We start from the raw sequence: 23,803 nt of genomic DNA, 5'->3' as shown, positions 1-23,803 counted from the left end.
TATACTACAATATACTTGAGGTCCATGCAAAAACGTAGCTACCTTTTATGTAGGAAATGGATGATTAAGTCTTTGGTGTTGTAAAAGCAACTTCATTTAAACATAACCACCCCCACCACCAAAAAAAGAAGAGGAAAAAGAAAAAAAAAAGTAAAGAAAATAATAAGGGAAAAACCCAAGACACACTTCCTATGGGGAAAAAAACCCAGCATGTAATTTCTGTCCTTGACAGAATGTATTAAATAAGCAAACACCACCAACAAGCAAAACAAATACTACAATGTAAAAATATTAAAAAAAAGAAAACCCTCTCACATGCATAAATGAAAGATTGCACACAAAGAACTTACATCTTTTCAAGCTTCAATAGTAAATATTCTGCTACTATGTGTTAAATACTGCATGGTTTGCCCAAGCTGAGATGAAACCACATCACAAATCAATAAACATTTTGCATTTTCTTTCATTGTCTACTCAAAGTCATGCCTACTGCACCTCTAAACATTTCATTAAATCCAATGATACAGCAAACACTCCCAAAATAAACTTAGATTGTATTGCAGTTTCACTTGACAATATATAAAATGCTGTGCATCCTTAAAATGTATATCAATATATTTATCATGTTATAACATTTGTAAGGCATTGGAATAAAGAGGATCTATGTGATTTGCACACACACACACACACACACACACACAAATCCTACATTTCTATAAATAAAAGAGAATGATGGATGTTCAAAAAAGTCACATATTCTATAGCTATTTTATAAGGCACATTTAAAAGTACAGTAAATAAAATACTTACTCATCGATTTGACAAACACACATCTCCACCTCTTTCAGTGCAGTATGAAGTTTGCCCAACAGTTTCTGATAAATATCTTGAGTTTCTAGGTCTTCCTCTTTTAACAAATACCGGAGCCCATGCCCATCCTGCTGTCCGAGAGACAGACCTGAAGGGGCCGCCATGGTTGTGATTGTGTGCTGAATGTACACCATAGGGCTCAGTTTCCCTGAGGAGTTAAAATCATTCCAGAATAATATTTATGACCTTTGACTTACAGTAACGATCCAGTGCAATTCATTCTAGACACCCAAGCTTATATAAAATAAAATTCCAATCCAATGCTGAATTTCATTCAGGCAGTAAAGCTTCTGGGAGTTGTGATTAAACTCCCAGTGGGTACGACTCAATCTCACAGACTACTGCAATGGTGTGGAGTGGCACTGGGCTGAAGCAGCTCCTCCAGCACTTTTCTCCTGCTTACGGGGCCATTTCAGACTGCGGTTTTCACAGCAGGGTAAGCTGTGTTTCTCATACATGTGAGGAAGGTAAGAACACACCTCCTCTTAGAGAAAAAATAATAAAAATGCATACCTCCATTTTCATTCAGTAAATGCTTATGTATAATTATCCAAATGAAAATAGAAAGGAATCCTGTCTTTATAAAATTCAGACTTGTTTACACACAGAGGAATCTATCCTATTTCAGGGATGCTGGAATAGTTATAATTGCCGAAAGTACTTTTCGTGATTTAAGAAAGTTTCAAAAGCTAACATACCTTGCTCGGATTTATTTTCTTTATCAAGAGAATTATGCTTCCTACTATCCAGCTGAACACCAAATGCACTCCCCAGGGAGGTGGATGTTTTGGGATAGGAAACCTCCATTATGTTGACATGGCAGTTGGTAGGGCAGAAATCACTGCTGTGTAATGGGGAGATTTTAGATTTGGCCTGTTTAAAGGTGGGCCAGGCTCTGTTCTTCAGTACTCGTGAAAACTGTAAATTGAAGAAGAAATAAATAGCAGTTAAACACACAGCGACAACTCAAACACTTCATTTCCATCATTCATAACAAAATATTAAAAAATGAAATCATGTTGAGTGGAATAAGTGAAAAAAGTTTTACATTGTAAACTAAATCATCATTTTTTTAAAAACTCACACATTCATAATAAAGCAAAGCAATATTGGCAGCAAATGTATAGGATCTTTTGAAACTCTGATTATAAGACAGATGCTAAAAAAAGTTTTTTTTAATTTTTTAAAGTTTTTAAAAATTTATTTAAAGAGGGACAGAGACAGTGTGAGCTGGGGAGGGGCGGAAAGAGAGGGAGAGAGATTCCCAAGTAGGCTCTGCACCAACAGCACAGAGCCCAATGTGGGACTCGAACTCATGAAATCGTGAGAATATGACCTGAATTGAAACTGAGAGTCAGGTGCTCAACCTACTGAGCCACTCAGGCACCCCTAAAAGAAATACCATTTTAAGAGAGCCATCCCACTGACTGGGACTCAAATCTACAGGCTGCTAGAAGCTGAGAATCTGACAGAGAAATCATTGGAGTCCACAGATACAGAGATAGGAACACAATATTTAAAGTGAAGCAAAGTAGCAGAGTATAGCTGTCAGGGGAAGAGTGGATTATTCCAAACATTGTCAGAAAGCCAGTCCAAACCTGAGTCTCAGACCAGTGAGACAGCAAGGTGTGGTGGGGTTAACTCAGAAGGGTGGGACCACAGGCAGAAACAAAGAAACTTTCCATATCTCCTGCTAAGCACTGCTGAGCATCTGGGTTAGGATCGTTGTGAAGGCTGACTCTGCTTTTATGTCATTGAAAATGAAGTGACACTCGAGAGATCTGCTTGACTCCCAAGAATGGCCACTCTACAACTTCAAACCTTGTAATCCAAATCCGTCTAACCCTTGCCATTGTCTATCTGGCCATCCAAAATCTGATCTGTGACTAGGTTATTATTTGAAGTTCTCATTCTCTTGCTCCCTGGGCTCCTTCTTGCCTTCACTCAGGCCTTCTTACATACCATCTACTCATTCTAGGTCTTCGTACGGAAGACAAAGGTGTGCTGAGTGTTCTTCCTTCCTTGGCAGACTTACTTCTACACGTCTTCAAGTTCTATGAAATCATCAGCAGGCCTACCATGAGCCTTCATCTAGGTCCAACTTCCTTGGCTATGTGCTAGGGTATTGCCCACTGTAACTTTCCTTACAATTATGAATAATTTTCTTATCTCTATCTTGGTGGGTGATAAATTCCATAAGGGTAATACCTACGTCTGTCTTGTGAACCTCATGGAGTTGAACTGCATATGGGTCTCATGGAGTTGAACTGAATTATACTTTCAAAATCAAAGGACTGAGAGCCACCGGCTATGTATGTTTTAGTTACATTTAGGTTATTTATAACTGACATGATGGTAGGCAAGTCACTGTCTTCATACCATTCTTAGTAAAATAAAGAATATGGATAAAATAATCTCCGTGCTGTATTCCTGTTTGAAAACAATAAGCAGATCCTATTTATTTATTCTAGGAGAGTAGTAATTTGGGCCCTGAAAGATTAAAAATTAAGACTAACACTGGTTACTGGAGAGCCTTTCTAGGTTAAACAACAACAAAAAAAGATGTGATATCAAAAATCACAACTTACAAGCTCACCATCAGAATATAAACTATTTTATCTGCATATTAAACTGTGCTTTCAAATCACAAATCTAAAGCTATGTAGCTCAGCCAAGTACAAGCACATAGTAGCAATTAAAGTGGAAGTGGACTGAAATGCAGAAAACTGTCAACAAAATTAGTAGAAAATTTGATAATAACGTATAATGAAAATATCCTAACCACTAAAAGAGCGGAGGTAATTTAGGGAATTTCTGTTCTATCCCCTCACTGTACTAGTAAAGAAACTGTGACCTGAAGACTTATCTGGGAAAGACCTCAAATTTAACGCCAGAAATAAACTTGCAGTCAGAGGTATTTTCCATTGCAGTAGTGGGACAAGAATCTCAGATGAGGCCCCGTGGCACACTCAGAGGCAAAGAAATCAATTTTATCGGGGTGCAGCATTGACCGTAATAGACAGGTATGCTGCTTCTGCCTTCTCTCATTTTAACCTTTTACCTACTTCCTGAAAAATATAAAGAGAAACATCTATTCTAGACTCACAGTAAATGTTGGAGACACAGCCTTTGCCCTCATGGAGCTCATGGTCTAGTAGGCAACACAGGTAAAAACAACATAATATTCTTATATGTAACCATTATATGATTACAAATATATGTAATGTACATATATAAATGTATGTACTACTATATGCATCTATAACAATTACATAATAAATATGACAGCCAAGACAGTTAGAAATTTGGTAAGTGCTAGGAAGGAAGTGAACAGAGTGATGGGCTGTGGGGTTACTAGAGTGATCAGGGAGACAAGGGGGAAGGTTGCCTTTCCCGTGAGACCAGATTCCCATAGCTTCCCAGCATGCACCGCAGCACAAGTGCCTGCGGGACACAGTCTGTTCCCTCGCCCCATACACTCAGGAGGGGTCTGTAACTACACCCAAATGGCTGGAACGCTTTCAAAGAGTGTCAAAGAAGAAACTTCTTTGCTTAAGGACTCTCTCAGAGAACAAAGGCTTATGAAAGCAGTGCTGTCCTCCATCTGAGGCTGTCCCTAGAAAGGGGGAGGTGCAAGAGGAACCGCACAGCCATCGGTCCTAGAAATGTGCTAAAGACATTTTAAAGATCAAAAATGTACTCCTAGGGGTGCCTGGGTGGCTTGGGCAGTTGAGCGTCTTGTGTCAGCTCAGGTCATGATCTCAAGGTTTGTGAGTTCGAGCCCCACATCGGGCTCTGTGCTGACAGCTAGCTCAGAGCCTGGAGCCTGCTTCAGATTCGGTGTCTCCCTCTCTCTCTGACTCTCCTCTGCTTGTACTGTCTCTCCCTGTCTCTCAAAAATAAATAAAAAACATTAAAAAAAATCATTTAAAAAATGTACTCCTAGAGGGCATGCTCTAAGATTTAATTGTGACACGTTGTGTAACGCAAACTTGAAGTGAGGCAGGCACAGCTCCTGTCACTGTAGGACGCGCACAGGAGTGTGCTCTAGTCAGGACACCCCGTGGTAAGCAGCCCCACCAACATAAACCAGTATCTTGTTTAGAAACACCAAAAAGAATACTGAACTCGTTAGTCTGCTTTGGAGACGCTCACAAGGAAACACGCACAAAAAAATGAGTTCTTTTTCACAAATAAAAATGGCAATTTTGCAATAAAGAAATGTACAGGGTATAGGGGAAGGTGAGCTGGGATGGATGGCATTTTAGACCTTTCACAGATAGAGTAGCCCACTTATTCCCACCTTTATTCATCCATCTAACAATTATACATTGAGGGCTTTCAACATCAGGCTCCATTGAAGGGGCTTTGGGAACTATCAGTGAATGAAATGAATTTCTGCCTTCTGTTCTGGTGAAGGGAAAGGCCAACAATAAACATAGCAAGTCAATCACACCATGCTAGAAGATGGTAAGTGCAGCTGAAAACAAAACGGACCAGGAAAGAGGGTTGGAAGTTTCAAAGGTGAGGTGAAGAATGAACTGCCAATTATAATCTGGGTGGTCAGTGCAGGCCTCACTGAGAACCCAGCATTTAAGCAAAATCTTGAAGGAAGGAAGAGTTAGGAATGTGGGTATAGGAAGAGAAGGCTTCCCAGCAGAGTGAACCTCCGATGAAGAAGCCCCAACAATGGTGTGTTAGATGTACATCAGGAAGACTGATGTGGTCAGAGCAGCAAGTGAAAGGGGAGGGGAAAGGAGACAGACAGGAATAGGGAGATCATGGGTAGAAGGAGGCACAGCTCATACAGGAGCTCAGAGGCCATTGGAAGGACTTAGCTCTTATTGTGATTGAGATTCACAGCCCCTCAAAACAAGGGCAGGGTGGAAGCAGGAAGATCACTCATGGGAGAGTTGATGTTGGCTCGCTCTAGGCTGTCTGTGAGCCCAATGTAGAAAAGGTTGAATGTTGTGAAGGTAGAGACATGGGAAGCCAAGAGAATGGTATGTGAGAAGGAGGAGTAAAGACTGTATGTGAAAAAAAAAACGGGATAACTGATTTCTATGGCTTTCAAAGCTAAAATATATAATATACTAAACCAACTCTAAAAAAAAAAAAAAGAATGTATGTGAGGTTTTAAGACTGAGCAATGCATAGGGTGGGTCTCATTTTGAGGTAGAGAAAACAGCAAATATGATAAACTGGAGGGACAGGATCAGGAGTTTATCCTGGACATGTGAAGCCTGAGATATCTGTTAGACCCAAATAGAAGGTCAGATGGTGAGGAGATCGAATGTGATCACCAGGGGATGGAGAGTGGAGAGAGAGTGGGGGAGCAAATCCTATGTTCTGTAGCCTGAAGAGATCAGAGTAAAAAGAATGAACAAGTAGAAGACACTCATTGTGACTGACCCACCCAGAAAAGACAAAACCAGGCATCGACAGAAAAACTGCTAAAGAAAAATACACGGTCAACTACATATTTTGGCAAAATACAGGTCATCAATGACCTCAGAAAGAGCCATTTCAGGGGTGCCTGGGTGGCTCAGTAGGTTGAGTGTCTGACTCTTGATTTTGGCTCAGGTCATGGTCCTAGGATTGTGGAATCAAGCCCCACATCAGGCTCCATGCTGGGCATGGAGTCTGTTTGGAATTCTCTCTCTCTCTCTCTCTCTCTCTCTCTCTCTGCCCCTTCCCATTTGCATGTTCTTTCCAAAAAAAAAAAAAAGAGGCTGGGACTTGAGCCCATCTTGAGTGTGTTGAGAATGACAAGTGAGTGAGTCAATAGGTATACAGAGCAAGTATAGGGAGTTCTTTTGCAGGATAGAATTCAAGAAATGACAAAATGACAAAATAGGTAGAGAAAAGAATGGAGGTCAAGGGAAATATTGATTTTTAAAAGCTAGATGATATTAAAGTATATTTGTAATTGATAAGAATAAATAATTCTTGGAAATGGAACTTCAGGTTTCTAGGTAGTTAATCCACAAATTATTAACCATGAAAATACATTAAAATCTAATTAGAGTCTCTTGACAAAAAGTGAAAAAACATATAAAAGTAGGCTACTATTTTGCATATGGTATCCCATTTCAATTAAGTATAAAACTCAATTGGCATAGAGTTATAAAAATTCTGTATCAGAGGAAGGGGACATGGGGAAAATTTTACCACAAATTACCCAGACCCATATATCAATCAGTTTGAGGATTTTGTGGTATTAATAACAAAAGGCATTTGGAATATTTAAAGTAGGACTTCAGATTCCTACATGCCAATATTTTTGTGTAAGCAGGAACTATCTCTTCAAAGCTCATGAAATATTTATATGGAGGAACATCCCTAATACACAAAATAAGCCCAATTATGGAATTACTCTACAACAGAGAATTAATCTAGAACTAAAAAGAGTTCCAAGGACAATTTAGGATAAGAATGTTTCTCCAAACAGTGCATAGTTTTATGTCTGGATCACCCACACATCCTGCCCCAAGGAGATTAAATGCCTGCTTAGGATTCACTCAGGTCTCCAGTAAGGTCTGCAACTTCTCTCAGACATGTGCTAAAAAACATCTGTAGCCTGTACAGCTGGCCAGAAAATCTATTATGATTGGGGCAGCCTGGCTATAGAAACTACAGAAAACAACTTGTTTCTATTTTTAAAACCTAAAACTTTTAGAGTCAAAATAAAGGAAAGCCAGCGTCTCTGAGATGTTAGTTTCTATGGATACATTTTATTTTACAAAAAAAAAGAGGGATGTTTGAAGCCTTCATCTGAAAGGAAAATATGCTACTGAAAATAGTTTAAAAGTAAATACATGAAAATTAAAAATATATATTTACAAATGCTATAGTCTCTGCTAACATGCATTTGATACATAAATGGAACTAACCTTACATAACCTAAAAAGGCTATTATTGTCTTAGGTATCTAAATTTTGTTCAAATTAAAAATATCCTTGAAATATTTTCATGCTAACCTTCCCTATCTAGTGAGAAAGATAATCAATTATTCTGTGTTTGTGGTCAATAAGGGGTGCTGAAAAGGATACCTTTGAAGGTGTTTAAGTTCTAGTTAATTATAATTTTCTCTTTATTTCTAAAATTAAAAATAAAAACAAATGAGATAGCATTCCATAGGACAGATACCTGGTCTGCTACTTGCCAGCTAAGTGACCTTAAGCAAATTCTTAATCTCCTGGAGAAAGAAGCAGATGGTAGGAGTATTCAGTACATATAGCTGTTTCGAGGCTCAAACAACAATAATGTACATAACAAGAGCTTCCCACAATTCAGTGATATTATTTTTATCATCGAAAATCACCACCCATTAGCCTGTCCATCTCTGCTTTACAAGCTTTCTGGGCTTTCAGTTACTTCTGAGAAAATGGAAGAAACTTTTTACTCGGCAGGATCATGTTTTTGAGAATCCCCAACATTTTGGGAAAAACCGTGTCCCTTATGTTTCTAATCCTAGTCCCAACATAATATTCTCCATATTTTTGCTAAAAAACAAGGTATAACACCTTTTTCATCCACCATAACCAACTCATCATAGAGTCAGATATATTTTACCTCCTATGTACTGCTTGGATTGATCCCTTTCGTTCCATCCCCAATGATACTAGATGAGACCAAGTCACCACTCTTACAAACAAATCTGACTATTATGCCACTCTAAAATATCACTGGAAAAAAATCAGATTTTGTCAGTTTTCCTTTTAATAGCATCGAACTCAAATCCTCCTTTCTAGACCAAGCAACATGCCAATTCTTCATCAATAAAATCAGTCTCCTTTCTACATCTTTGCCTTCACTTACAGTATCTCTCTTTACTTGAGTGCCATTTCTACCCCTCTGCATTCTGACAAACCTTTCCAACTTACAGCGGCTAGCATTTGTTGACTATTTAATCCACAAATATTTCTCCTTTACTGAAATGCTACTGCCCTTATAATCTGACCCATTCTGTTTAGCTGGATAGTGAAATTTAGCAGTGGAATTTGAATATGTATGCTGTGTAGCACAGTGTCAAATGCAGGTATACACAGTGTCAAATGCAGACTTATAATAAAAGGGAGCAAGGTTCAAGTTCCACAGCTGTGTTCAGCTGCATGCCTTTGGGCAAGTTACTTGACCACGCTGAGCCTCAGCCACTTTATCAATGAAATAGATAATGTGTCTCAAGTAACTGTGTGGATAAAATTATACAACATATGCAAACTGTAAAATATCTATGCAATACCTGATACTATAGCAGATTGCTATAAACTGCTGTGTGCTGCAGAACTCCAGGGAGCACAGAGAGAAGAGGGTGTGGGTGCCAACGCATTCAACCAGTCGTCACGGCACCTCCTAATAGGTTAGTCAGTATTATTGTTACTTCACGTATTTTGACCTTCCTTCCATATAGATTTTAGGTGTGGGAGGGCAGCCATCCTTAAGCAATTATTGCCTCCATAACAGTTACGCATTTAGTAAATGTTTACCTATTCTTCCCACCCCAACCTGCAATAAATTTGTTTCCGTGAAATTGAGTATTTGACCCATGCCATTGGCATTCATTAAAGAGCGTATTAAAAATATCTGCCACATAAAACAAACTGCTGCCTCTTTTTCAAGGACGTATTTACAGATACTGCCCTGACATTTCCTGGTGTCGCCTCTTTGAAATTCAGTGTGAGAGTAATTTCAGTGTGAAAGTAAGTTGTTTCATAATTTAGTCTAAGAAAAGCTTTGTTTCTTTTAAGAAACATGTATAAATTATAGGGATGCTGATAAATATGTGATAGACTGTATTTCTTTCTTTTCTTTTTTTTTTTTTTTTTTTGGTTATCAGGAAACTGCAGGTCAAATATAATATTCCACTTTAGCAACTAACTAATCTTAGCACTTGCTGACCTTATCACCCTTTTTCCTAGGTGGTCTATACCATCTATTGTAATATAACTTTACCTATAAATGTATCTGCTAATTAACTGCCAATGTCCATTCTCTTTCTTCCTTTTATTAAGAAGATTCTCTGAATTTTAGTGGGCACATGGATGCCCAGTGAGAGACACTATTTCTCAGCCTGCTTTCACTAAAGGAATACTTGACTGTGAACAGGTGTGATTGTACAACTTTCAGCTCATGGCCTCAACAGGAAACTCTTTGCTCTCCACTTCTTTTCTCTTCTGATGGGCTATAACTTAGACATGGTGCTGATGAGCCAACTTTGACCTTGTGGAAGAGGGCAATGTCTTAGGGAAGACAGCAAAACTATAGAAGGAGCTTTAGAAGAGTGTTGATCTAGTCCCATTGGACTCAAATCCCATTAATCTTTCATGTGAGTGAAATAAAAACTTTCAAATTTTAAGCCCATGTTATCTTGGTCTTTCTTACAGCAGCTGAATCACTCCCTTACATAATATACCCTCATCCTAATGTTTTTTTCTACTCATATAGTTTACTTATCATGCCACTCTAAAATATGGGGCATATTTGTATGAATGGGTAGAAGTAGGAAGAAAATAAAAAGAGAGAGAGAGCAATGACCCCCACACACTGACAAATTTGACAACTAGAATCTGCCTGAATGCCTATCATACTTTATACAGACCCATTTCTGAAGGAGAATGATTTTTTCAAAATATGTTCAAAAAGGAATACTAATTTGCATTTGTTTTGACCTTTTAAATTGTACTTCAAAGCACTGTCCTATCTTAGAAAGGAGAAATAAAAAGAGAATCTTCTGTTCTTCAGCAACAACAAAGCATTCATGAAATCTTTCCTGAACTCAAATAGGTGAACTGAGCTCAACAATCATGGAGAGAGAATTAACAGATGTGACACTTAAGCAGTAATCGTGAGTATTATTTTTCTTCATATGAATAGATTTATAAAAAATCAAAATAGCAACCATATTCGACTTCACAAGATAAACATTTTAGGAAGTCCTAAAGAAAAATGTGGTGATCCTTATTCCCCATGCCCTACTCTACCTGAGGTAACCAATGCTCCAGTATTCATTCTTGCATTTCCCTATTCTCATACAGCCCTATCTGGACATATATGTGCTTATCTTTTACTGTATATCAGGAATGTAAATCATATTCAATTAACTCACATTCATAAGCACTGAGATAAATAATATTTCCTAGGATGGCTATAACAAATTTTAAACAACCAGCCTCATTTTAAGGGAAATAATTTAATTAGCTAGTCTATTCAAAAATAGAAAAAAAAACCTTACTATAGGATATATTTTGGACATCAACATCTACTAATTCTGTCTCTATAAATTATATCTTCAAATGCATTTCTCTGTCTCCCCATCTTCACCACAGGCCAAGCTGTTGTCATCACTCACTGGGACTATTCTCAAAGCTTCTTCCTAATCTCTATGCCTCAGTTCTTCCTTGCAGTCCATTCCTACAGAGCAGCCAGCGCCATCTTGTATAAACCTAAATCAGATGAAGCCGCACCCCTGTTTAAAACTCTTGTTGTTGATGTGAGAAGAAAATCCAAACTCCTTCCAAAGTTCCCAAAGGTAAGGTAAAAGGCTTCCATAGCTCTTCTTACTGATCTCTGCCTAAGCCTCCAACCTTATGACTGGCCATGCTCCACTGCCCCACTGCCACCATGGTCTTTTTTTTTTTTTTCTTCATTTTGGGGCTCCTGTTGAGCTTTATTTACTTCTTGGTGCTTACCCCACTCACATATAAGTACTCTGAGAAGAAATATGTTTTCTCCTTTGCTGCCATATTCCTGGCACCAAGAACAGTGTTGAAATATAAAGTGTGCTCAATAAATATGTCAAATAAATGTACAAATCAGTCAATTTCAAATAGACTATGTTCTGTGTACTTTCTGATTGAAAACTCTCTTCCCTCTGTTGAAAGAAAAGGAAAAGAACTATTGACTTCATAATTATAAGGCCTGGATTGACAACCCAACTCTATCTTTTGCTAGCAACTAATTTAATTCTTTAGGCCTTGGTTATTATTTTTGGAAAATGGGGACTAGTGACCTAGCTTTCAGGTTTGCAAAGATCAAATAGGTTAATGGATGTAAAGGCATTTTAAAAACCCTAAACTCTAAAATATTATATAAATTAAAAAATAAAATTTTATATAAATATATTTCAATAAACTGATACACAAATTAATAATGAAAACATCAAGAAGTGAATTAAATTGGACATTTAAATAATATATACATGCAAAAATGTACACAAAACTTTTACCTTTTTATAACTGGATATTCTCTGACATATGTGCTCAATTTTTTCACTGCAAATGGCACTGAATTTACTCTGAAGGTCAGTAGGAATCACTTCATTTAAAGAGTTAAGGCTGGTGCAGTTTTGCACAAAATGATCATCACTTTTAGCCAGGGCTTCAAGAATCTGTAGGAATACAGGCACACACACAAAAACAAGAAAAGAAAACCTTCAAAATTAGCCAAATACACTTTTCACAACTCTAGAACAGAGTGACATTCCCCAGCACACTTCTCTTAACCGGTAGGGTTTCTACCTTCAGTAAAACTCTCACCGTGAAGTGATGGGCTTGTGTGTTTGCCTCTCATGTTTTGCCTTCCTTCCTCTGGCTATAAAGGGTTGCCTGGGGGAAGGGAGTGGACTTCAAAGACTCCCCGCTGGATGAATCAGGATGCTCTGGTGTGGGAGCACACTGCCTATAGTTTAGTCAGTTACTCAGAACATTTTTTTCCCCCTTGGTTTGGTATTTAGAACAACAAAAACTAAGGAAACCAATAGAATGGCATCCTTGTTTTCTACTGGGAGCCCAGGACAGAGAAGGCAGAGAACAAATGTTTGCTAAGAAATGAATAAATGAGAAGAAATTCTCTTGCTAACGTAAAATCAATGTCAGTGCAGTGTCTGAGCTCCAGCTGATAAACACATCAGACAAAAGCATCCATACCATATGAAATATTTAAGTAGAAAATCCTTTTGGACATTTGGATCAATTTAGAGACAGCATTTGTGTGTGTTTGTGTGTGTACATACCAATGATCACTAAGAATTTCCAAGGAATGGAGAATTACGTGTCATATCGATGATTGTTCAAAGACTGCAAGGGTTGACTGCACGCTTACCTGACATTTTCATAATATTGTCTGAGACAAAATATATATAAATGCTATGTTTAGTTGAGCTTCCTCACAGGAAGCTCTATTTCCCTGTCTTGCAGAATACAGTGTGAGTTTTTGGTTTAATCACTATTCTAGAAAGTAGAGTTCAATTTATCATTAGCTATGTGATCTTGGTTCAATTTCTTAATTTCTTTGATTTTCTTTTCTCATGTATGAAATAGAAATATTTGCAGTACTTATACAGTTGCCATATATAAAATAATCCATGTAACTTTGCAGATTTAAAGTAGCTAAAAAACGGACAAAATAATGATAATAACCTGGGTTCAAACTTACGTGGATTGCCTTGATAATATAATGTATTTGGGAAGGGGGGCATTTTGAAAATACAGATTCTATATTGAAAGATACATAGTGGTGCAATGTCATTGGAATAACACAATTGTTTTGGAAGTTGACTTTCAGAATATAAAAAAAAACATAAAATAATTATTTTTGAAATAGTGCATTTGGATTTCTATATTATTTTCTCCCACTAAAGTTTTAAAAAATACATACTATTGATGCTAAATCTATCTCAACTATACACACATATATGAAACAAAAACTGACATGTAAATAAACAAAAGTAGTGAAGCTATATGTCATATTTATCACTTGTAATACCTAAATCCTCCCAAGATCATATAACAGCAGATGAAGGGGTGCCTGAATGGTTCAGTTGATTAAGGATCTGATTCTTGATTTTGGCTCCAGTCATGACCTGACATTTGTGGGATTGAGCCCCATGTCGGGCTCTGTAATAACTTTGGTATTTTCTTCCCCCTTTCTCTGCCTCTCTCTCTCTCTGAAAATAAATATATAAACATTTAATAAATAAATGCCAATGGAATACTAAAAGCTCAGACCAGGGGATTATCCAATGGGATTTTTATTGATTTGTCTACTGAAAGGATCATGAAAAGCTAGCACAGGGCCGCCTCTCACTTATCACATGTTTTATCCATTTGGTTGAAAACTCCCTTACTCCTATCTTGCTTTAGCCTAAAGACTAAGGGTGATATCCTTCCCAATTAAGAATTACATAAATGTCTGAAGATCTATTCATAAATGTATCTCTAAGCTTTGTGAAACTATATGAAATAAACATGAGACTTGTAGAATTTGAAATTTCTTATAATACATTTCATGACTTCAAATACTTTTCAGAGGATTATCTACATTTAAAAAAGCACCACCTGTCATGAAAACCATCTGAAAGGTATTCATGATACTGAATCAACAGATGCAGCAAACTTGCTAAATGCAGAAAAGCCTTTGCCAAATCAACTAACACTAGCCTGGGCAAGAGTCCCATCTAACTTAACACTGTACTCCAAAGGAGATCAATAAAAAAGGAAGGTTGTATGCATACTGAATAAGGGGGGGGGGATAGAAAAGAAGTTGAATGAGTTGACAGAGGAAGCATATACAGCTGTTTACGTTTTGTAAATGGAGGTGGGGGAGGGCTTGAGGTACTTTATTTAGAACAAGATCCCTTGTTTTCCCAGGATCACTCCTACCTTGGCAGTGAGGCTGAAGAAACCTTTGGGCTCGATCATCTTCTCCACCACATTGCACTTGATCCCAGCTGTGCTGTCATACTCATACACAACACCATATTCCAGGTGGACATTATCCACCGTCAGACTCACATGCTCCTTCTTCCCGTCGATGATGGCCATGGTATTGAACTTGTCAATCACCTCTGGAATAAGGACAGTTTTCACTCAGCAAGTTCAGGAAGGGTTTTGCTAGTCTCTTTAAATAATTGGAGTCTCTCTGAGTAATGCTGAAAGATTTCTTTAAAGGATGGCTAAATCTGATATTCTTGTTAACATTTCTGAAAACAAGAGCACTTTAAAAATATATGTTTGAATGATCCAGATCTCACCACTCTAACATGACTAGTCTTTGCACATCCATTTTGATCTATCGACCATATGTATGCCTACTTATACCAATATAAGCATTATATATACAACTGTATAATTTTTATTTTAATAAAAAGCACGCATGACTTAAAGTCAGGGTTCCTAAAGCTGCCTCAAACATCAAACAAATATTTGTTCAGAGCAGAAAGAATACACAAAAGCCATCCTGAAGAGGTAGAAAGGAGATGCATTAATCATTTATTTCTGCAAACAAGATGCCTGAATTTTCCCAAACAGCATCTTTTGCCGCTAGCTCATTGAGAAAATTTGTCATTGTTTGCTATAATGACATTTTCATCTGGAATGTCTTTCTACAGGTTTGGGCCTACAATCAGTCAGCTGGTATAAAAACACCTAAAATCTCAAGCAAGAAACCACGGAGAAACCTAAATTAGCAAAAACAGAATATTAGTTAACTAAAAATAGGATGGTTAACTAAAAATAGGTCTTAGGATGGTAGAAACAGAAAAGAGACAATGGCAGAATAATGGTTTAGCTTAAAATAATGGAGTCCCAGAATAGCTAGAAATCAATGATCAGAGCATCTCACCAACTGTGGCACCAATGATGATGGTGAGCAAAAAACAACTAACTCTAAATGAGGAATAAAGGGCTCAAGATAATGTCCTGAGATTTGTCCTAGTTTAAGTAAATAAGAAAGTTGCTGTGTCATAACAATCTTGGTGCTCCAGTGTGGTTGAAATATTTCTAACACTGCCCATGATCTGAGTGGTTCCTTCCAGGAGTAGTAGGAACACAGCTTTCCCTGAGCTGAGCACGCCCGGATGATCAGTGTGTCCATGTAACTATGCTGACTGGAAAAAACTAATAGTACAATAGAATGGCCCAAAGATACCTACCAATAATGTAAATGGAAAGATAACAGGAAAATTTAAGAGAAGATTCAAGGGCTTCTGTGAAACAGTGTTGAGACAATAATTCAAGGTATTTGTCAAATGCAAACATAAATTTAATTGCCTCCGTCCCTTTACCCTTGACGAAGAAGTCACTGAATACAGTGATCTGTATCTGGTTTGTTTCACTGAGAGAACAGAAATGATAGGAGTCCTTATGAAAAGATCTTTCTCTTTCTCTCATTTTTTACATTATTAGTTTGACTCTTTCAGTACCATTAATGTTAGAATACAGTAAAAGTTACTTGAATCAAGAATGTATTTTCAAAGGGACTATAGCTCTTCTTTCTAAACTAAAGCTTCAAATTTTCATGTGTGTACAGATCAGATCTTGTCAAAATGGAGACTGTGACAGGTGGGGCTTGGATTCAGCATTTCTCCAGGTGATGCTGCTGCTGCTGGCCTGTGAACCACATTGGATTAGGAAGGTCTACACAACATTAAAACTCAAAACAGAAAACACATTTTAACTTGGGTTTGAATCCTCATTCTACCACTTACTGGCTTGAGCAAGTCCCTTAACCTAATAGGCCTCAATTTTTTCTTCCATAAGATAAAGAAGATGACAATAACACTTTCGTGAAAGTTCCTTTTATGATGACTTTATGGATAATCCATGTAAAACACTTAATAAAGTGCCTACCAAAGTGTAGTAGCTCTGACATGTTGTGACTAGCTAGTATTACTTATGTATTTCACATAACACCTATTTGGAGATAATGACTTAAGAAAGTGACTTGAACATACAAGATTTTCAATAACTGGGACAAGGCACAGACACACTGAAAAAGAATACTACTGTAAGCAAATGACTGATGTGGGGAACAAAGGCAAATGAAATATTACATTTCCTTACTGCTTCCAGCCTACTGACGAGTCCTTGGAACAGGCAGAGTCGCCTTCCTCTGGGAGCTCGGCCGCTTCAATGATGACACTTTGCTAAGGGCAAAGGGACTCTTAGCCTGTCCCCCCAGGACCCGGTACATCTACTTCAACATATAAAAATTTCTTTGGAAAACTCTTTTATCTCTACCCTCCCCCAGATACAGGTTGGCAATCATACTCCAAGCTTATGGCCCCACCGATATACGGAGAATCTAAGGACTGAATTTTTACGTAAACAGTACATAAATGACCTTTTTCTAACAGCAGCTAGCCCCTCAAGGTCCTGGAAGCCTTGTTCCCAAAATACCTGAGAGATGTACATGGTCCCTGACCCCTTCCCAACCTGAAGGTAAATAATCACTCACTCTGCACAGCCCCAATACAGCTCTTTCCACCCACGGGTCCTGTCTCCAGGCTCTAATAAAACCACCTTTTGATGTTTGCACTCATAGGTCCAGCAGGAAAACAAGAGAGACCTAATGGAGAACCAGGGGGAACGGAGGAGGGAGAGAGAGTTGGGAGAGAGAGGGATGCAAAACTTGAGAGACTATTGAATGCTGAGAATGAACTGAGGGTTGAGGGGGAAGGGGGAGGGGCGAAAAGAGGTGGTGGTGATGGTGGAGGGCACCTAAAGGGAAGAGCACTGGGTGTTGTATGGAAACCAATTTGACAATAAAATATTATTGAAAAAAAATAAAAAAATAAAGAAGGCAAAAACAAACAAACAAACAAAAAAACCCCCACCTTTTGGCACCAAAGATATCTCAAGAATTTGTTCTTGGCCATTGGTTCCGAATCCCAACACTTTAAACTATTATCAAGGAGAAAAAGAAGGAACTTACCTTCTACCTTGCAGTCAAGTGCATCCCCTACTTCATCTCCTAGGGGTTTGGAGTTAGACTTCTGAAGGTCTTCTTGAGCGCTCTCAACGCTATTATACACCCATTGTATGGAGTCTTGCTGGAATGAGGAGGGAAAAGAAACCATAAAATGCATATCCATTTCAGAAACCTGCTTGAGGAGAGTTGGCAATCTTATTTATTCTTCTAGTTTATTTAAAGATAATAAAATTTGAAAGAGAGAGAAAATCAACATCAGTTGGCAATTACATTGCTTAAGAAACTAATATTTTTAGGCTTGAATTTTATCTTCCAAAGATGTTTTTGAATTTTTTGAAGTTTATTCATTTATTTTGAGAGACAGAGCATGCAAGCAAGTGTGTGGGGGCGGGGGGAGAGGGAGGGAGGGAGAGAGAGAGAGAGAGAGAGAGAGAGAGAGAGCGAGCGAGCGAGAGAGAGAGAAAGAGAGAGAAAGAATCCCAGGCAGGCTCCATGCTGTCAGTGTGCAGGCTGACTCAAGGACTAAACCCAAGAAGTGTGAGACCATGACCCGAGCCAAAATCAAGAGCTGGATGCTCAGCTGACTGAGCCAACCAAGCGCCCCTTCCAAAGATGTTTGTAAATAAGATGTATCTCCCAAGTGTCTAACTTAAATCCCTCAAGTATATCTTAAAATACGTTTTAAATTCTATTTCTAAATAAGTAAATGTTAGATGGACAGTTTTCTGAAGAATCAATAATCTATCCATATACAAACCATTTAAATGTTCTTCTAACACATATATTTTAATACAGCGATGCTTTTTTTGAATCAAACCAGCAATAAAATTGGAAGAACATATTTCACTTCATTGGGTTCTCAAGTGATGTAACTATTTTTAATCCTTCCATTTCATTAATCATCCTATTTTTAATTAAAATAGCAGTTGCAATCTTATCTAGATAAATGAGAGAGAGGAAATGGTTACTGACTAGATGCTTTCATGTTTGCATTACTTGGAAGTTTATACCTTTCTTAGGTAAGATGATAAATTGAATTGCACTACTAAAGTGTGATATAATTTATATTATCCATTTTTTGCATGTCAACTTCACAATTGTGTTTATTTACTGTATTGCTATACATCATTAAAGTGTTAGTTAATATTTGATCACTAGAATACACCTTGGTAGCGTGTTGTGGCCCCTAAGGAACCACACACTCTGGTATCCATGCCTCCGTGTAGCTCCTTCCCACACTGACCTGAGGCTTGGTCATGGGATCTGATTTTTTCCAAGCATGACGTGAATAGAGTTGATCGCTTATAATATCCCCTCCTGAAATCCAGACACCATGCAGGAAGGGCCATCTGCTAGACTGGAAAAGTGGGCCATGCGGAAGGGCTCTGGAGTGGAAGGCCATGAAGGAGGGGAGGTGACGAGCCCAGCTGTTCCAAGCAGAACTTGGCTATATCAGTGCCTTCATAAGGAGCCAACACTCAGTCAATCCGCAGAATCAAGAGAAATAATCACTGTTGTTTTAAGTCAGTAAGTTTTGGGACAGTCTGTTTCGTGGCAACAGATATGTGATTACTCACGGAGTGAATATTTCTGTTTATTTCTTTTCTTAATCATGTTACTAATCAACCTCTCTCTAAGAAGGAAGTCAAGGAAAATGAAGGGAAATGAAACACAAATCAACATGGTTAGTTGTTAAAATTCTGATTTATGGGGAAAGGTTTGATAATTTCAGAAGTGTCTTTTTAAAAAAAAAATTCATTCAATGATATAGTTCAATAAATATTTATTAAACTATTGCCAACCAGAATAACCTATGAGTCTATGTGTGAATTCCAATTTGCTATGCTAGTTTGACCTTATTAATAAGCAAAACTGATGAGCTCAATTTCTTGTAGGCTCAGTAATTTATAGGATGTCAGTCCTGGCCTATGAGAAAATAACCTTTCCTCTTTCTGGTTTGGACATAAAGTCATATTCTCAAATCTGGAAGAGTACTTGACTGCATATGGCAGAAAAAATACAAAGCCTCTCCTCTAAAGTTGCTTTTGTATTTAGTTAATTAATTTGAGAGAATTTTCTCTTATAACCCAATATTTATTTGTACCTCATGGGATAAGCTTTGCTTATAAACTGGGATTCTAATTTTATTTTTCTACGGCACTTGAAATTTAATCAGCAGATTGTGGTTAGAATTTTAAGCAATGACAAGTACATTTTGGTAGTTTTTTAAAGAGCTAAATCCAGTTACTTAAATGAATATATCTAAAATGCAATCACAGACCCTATAAAAACCCACACAGACACACAATGACCATTACATATTCTAGAGTATTTGCAAAGGTCAAGAAAACAATTCAGACTTTTGGATTTCAATGTGATAAACAGGTAACTATCTGAAAACTCATATAATAATGCAAATGAAAATACACCAGAGCACATTTTAACATTTTTTTTTTTTAGCATTTATTCATTTTTGAAAGACAGAGAGACACAGAGCATGAGCAGGGGAGGAGCAGAGAGAGAGGGAGACACAGAATCCGAAACAGGCTCCAGGCTCTGAGCCATCGCACAGAGCCCGACATGGGGCTCAAACTCACTGACCATGAGATTATGACCTGAGCCGAAGTTGGACACTTAACCAACTGAGCCACCCAGGCGCCCCCCCAGAGCACATTTTAAACAGGTGATAATACTGTAACAATAAAATGCAATCATTTAAGCATAATTGATTATGATTAATTATGTGGATAAAACAATCATCATGAGATTTACAGTGCTGTGATTAAATGTGAACCTAGAAGTAAAAACCACAAACATCTCTGGCACCATCCTGTTGTGTCCCCTGGGCTTTCTCTGCAAGTTTGCAGTGAGACCCAGATAAACCAAAGGGCAGCTTACCTTCACTGGTCTCCTGTACTTCCGGCAGGCTGTGACGTGTGCAATAACACTGGCATGTGTCTCCTTGCTGACATTGATCCCATTTACTTTGATAATACACTGTCCAGGGTGAAGACCAGCTGCTGCAGCCACAGTCCCTTCAAATACCAATAAGAAAATGGCCAAAACCTAATTTTAGAAATGCGATTCATTTTTATCACACATACGGTATGGAAAGCCATTTTAAAATATAATAGAGAATAACTAGTATGTTCTTGATAAATCTGGTTCTGATATAATGCCTTCTCAAAATTTGTCTACTTCTAAACCAGCCATTCAAACCATGATTAATGGAACATTCTCCCATTTCCTGACAATTAGTTTGAAGGGATATGTTAGTTACTTTTTCATTTTTTTTTTAATTTATTTATTTGAGAGGCAGTTTATTTATTTGAGAGGCTATATCAGCCCAGCATGGGCGGGGGTGGAGGGGCAGAGAAAGAGGGAGAGAGAGAGAATTTCAAGCAGGCTCTGACTGCTCCACTAACACAGAGCCCTACGGGGCACTAGAACTCATGAAACTGAGACGTCATGGCCAGAGCAGAAATCAAGAACCGGAGGCTTAATCAACTGAGCCACCTGGGCACTTCTGATGGGCTATTTTAAAGTGACTTTACAATGCTAATCACTTATTTTCCCTTCCAAATGTTTCATCAGTCTTAATTTTCTACATATACAAATATAAAGGCAAAATGAGAAAGCCATTAATGTATGCCCTACCCACCTTTCTTTACTCTATAAAAATCTCTAAATATTAAAATAGTATTCACTTTCATTTATTTTTCTTAGTAACATTTATTACAAGGTAATACTTTATAAATTTCAGTCTTATTCTTTTTATTTTTTAAACTCAAGTATACTTAACATACAGCACTATTTTAGTTTCAAGTGTAAAATATAATTATTCATCAATTCTATATTCACTTTCATTTTGAAAAAGGCAAGTAGTTAAAAGAAATTCTTAAAAATACCAAGTCAATTAGCAACTACAATTGACTGGCTTTTCTATGTAAAATAAGCATTCAGGATATCTACAAAGGGTCAAGGAACCACAGAATTTGTGGAGAATAAAATTAATCAGATAACATCAACTGTCCATCATTTATTTGCATAGATATATATTTCAATATAGAAGTGGCATATTGTTTCAGTGAGTTAAACTTTTCAGAAGCTTTCAATTATTATTATGTGATGTTCTGAGCCAGTCAACATTTATATAGCACCATTAATAAATACAATGAATATAATTAATACAAATGATTATAAAACTTATGTTAGAAGAGCCTCTCTTTGTAAGAAATTTCCCCCATGAGGAGTTATTAAACATTAAAAACTTTTTAATGCTTATTCATTTTTTTTAATGTTTATTTATTTTTGAGACAGAGAGAGACAGAGTGCAAACAAGGGAGAGGCAGAGAGGAAGGCACAGAATCTGAAGCAGGCTCCAGGCTCTGAGCTGTCAGCACAGAGCCTGACGTGGGGCTCAAACCCACGAACCGTGAGATCGTGACCTGAGCCGAAGTCAGTTGCTTAACCGAATGAGCCACCCAGCTGCCCCTGTTTATTCATTTTTGAGAGACAGAGAGAGAGAGAGAGCAAACAGGGATAGGGCAGAGAGAGAGGGAGACACTGAATCCCAAGCAGGCTCCAAGCTCTGAGCTGTCAGCACAGAGCCCAACACAGGGCTCAAACCCACGAACTCCAGGATCATAACCTGAGCTGACGTCAGTTGTTTAACTGAATGAGCCACCCAGGCTCCCCATAATTATTTAACATTTTAGAGAACATAAGTATATTCATGAAGATAGTGTATACCTTTTTCTCACTAAAATTCACTCCCCAAAACATTAAGTGTTTTTTCTGGATTAAAGTAAGTCTTGCAGGGAAAAGAGACATTCCCCATTGAAAAATAGCATAAAAAAAAAAGACATGGAGTCAAGAAATAACCTGGACATTTGGGAGCATGTGAGCAGTTTAGTGTGAGCTTAAAATGGGAATGTGGGTAAAGACCCTGGAGAGCCACGCTGAGCCAGGTTGCAAAGTGCTTGCATACTTTATGTGAGGACCTAAGAGCCTCTACCTTACTATATATGCATGAGGAAAAGCATTTAAGAATTTTAAGCAGAGAAGTGACATGATCCCCAAAACCAAGGACAAATCATTGGATTTTAAGTCAAAAATCAAAATCACAACAAGCATCTACTGCACTTTTCCAGGCTAGAACTAAAGTAGCATTTGTTACAAAAAGGGAGAATGAGATCACGTATTTGCTGTCTTATGATGGAGCTTATGAAGAGGCTCAGTCCCCAGGATCGCTCCTCTGCTTTTGGACTCAGTGCTGAGTAAACAGAGTCCTTTAAATAAAGAGAATACAGAAGGCAAGACAAGTTCAGTATTATTACTGGACATAATACAGAGTTTTAAGGTGCCCAAATGGCATTAAGGTGGAGAATTTTAATCACTAATTAAATCTAGGGGTGCCTGGGTGGCTTGGTCATTTAAGCATCTCACTTCCGCTCAGGTTATGATCTCACCACTTCTGAGTTTGAGCCAGATGTCAGGCTCTGTGCTGACAGCTCACAGACCAGAGCCTGCTTCTGATTCTGTCTTCCCCACTCTCTTCTCCTCTCCCACTTGTGCTCTGTCTCTCTCTTAAAAATAAATAAACATTAAAACATATACAAACAAACAAATAAATATAGACTATGGAACTCAGAAAAGAGATCTAAGTTGAAGATAGAGATTTAAAAATCTCCAGCAAGAGGATCAATAAGACATCTAACAGAGAACAAGAAGGCAGAGAAGAAAGGAGGAAGCCAACAGTTAAGGCGTTGACAGATGAAGGAAGCTGGCAGAGGAGAAAAATCTGAGAAGTGTCAACTCAGAAATCAAGAGACAATAATTTTCAGCAAACAGGAGTAGTCAGTTTTAAACAAATGCCACAGAAAAGCTCAATTAATACAAAGGTTATCAGTGTCTACTGTACTTTCCATTCAAGCCCATGATAACTCTGTAAGACAGACTTTGGGGACATGGGTGGAAGATGAGGAGAAATGTCTATAGCAATGGGCTAAACCTAAAATAGGAAGTAAAGAAGCACAGCTGAAAATAGAGACCAGCATTTCAGGAAATTTGGTCATGACAAAATAGAAATTATTAGAGCATTATTCTAAGGCTGAGCTTATCAACTTTGGGAGTGCATACAAATCATTTGAGGATATCGTTAAAATGCAGATTCTGACTCAGTATGTTCTGGGTGGGTCCTAAGACTCTGCATTTATCTTTT

At 37.8% G+C, this 23,803-nt stretch overlaps 1 protein-coding gene across 1 annotated transcript in view; it reads right to left on the bottom strand.

Annotated features, from left to right (window-relative positions):
• Positions 1-23,803, bottom strand: part of PREX2 (phosphatidylinositol-3,4,5-trisphosphate dependent Rac exchange factor 2) — a 299,116-nt gene that overhangs the window by 117,567 nt on the left and 157,746 nt on the right. Inside the window, exons 20-25 of the mRNA XM_029923458.1 lie at positions 20,479-20,615; positions 17,584-17,701; positions 14,532-14,716; positions 12,098-12,259; positions 1,569-1,788; positions 811-1,018 (exon numbers count right to left, since the gene is read on the bottom strand). Of these exons, the coding sequence (XP_029779318.1) occupies positions 811-1,018; positions 1,569-1,788; positions 12,098-12,259; positions 14,532-14,716; positions 17,584-17,701; positions 20,479-20,615 (1,030 nt within the window). The remainder of the gene's footprint in view (positions 1-810; positions 1,019-1,568; positions 1,789-12,097; positions 12,260-14,531; positions 14,717-17,583; positions 17,702-20,478; positions 20,616-23,803) is intronic.

Source organism: Suricata suricatta, chromosome 15 (assembly GCF_006229205.1).
Source record: "Suricata suricatta isolate VVHF042 chromosome 15, meerkat_22Aug2017_6uvM2_HiC, whole genome shotgun sequence".
In the NCBI taxonomy this organism is placed as follows: domain Eukaryota; kingdom Metazoa; phylum Chordata; class Mammalia; order Carnivora; family Herpestidae; genus Suricata; species Suricata suricatta.
This window is presented reverse-complemented; position numbering and strand designations above follow the sequence as displayed.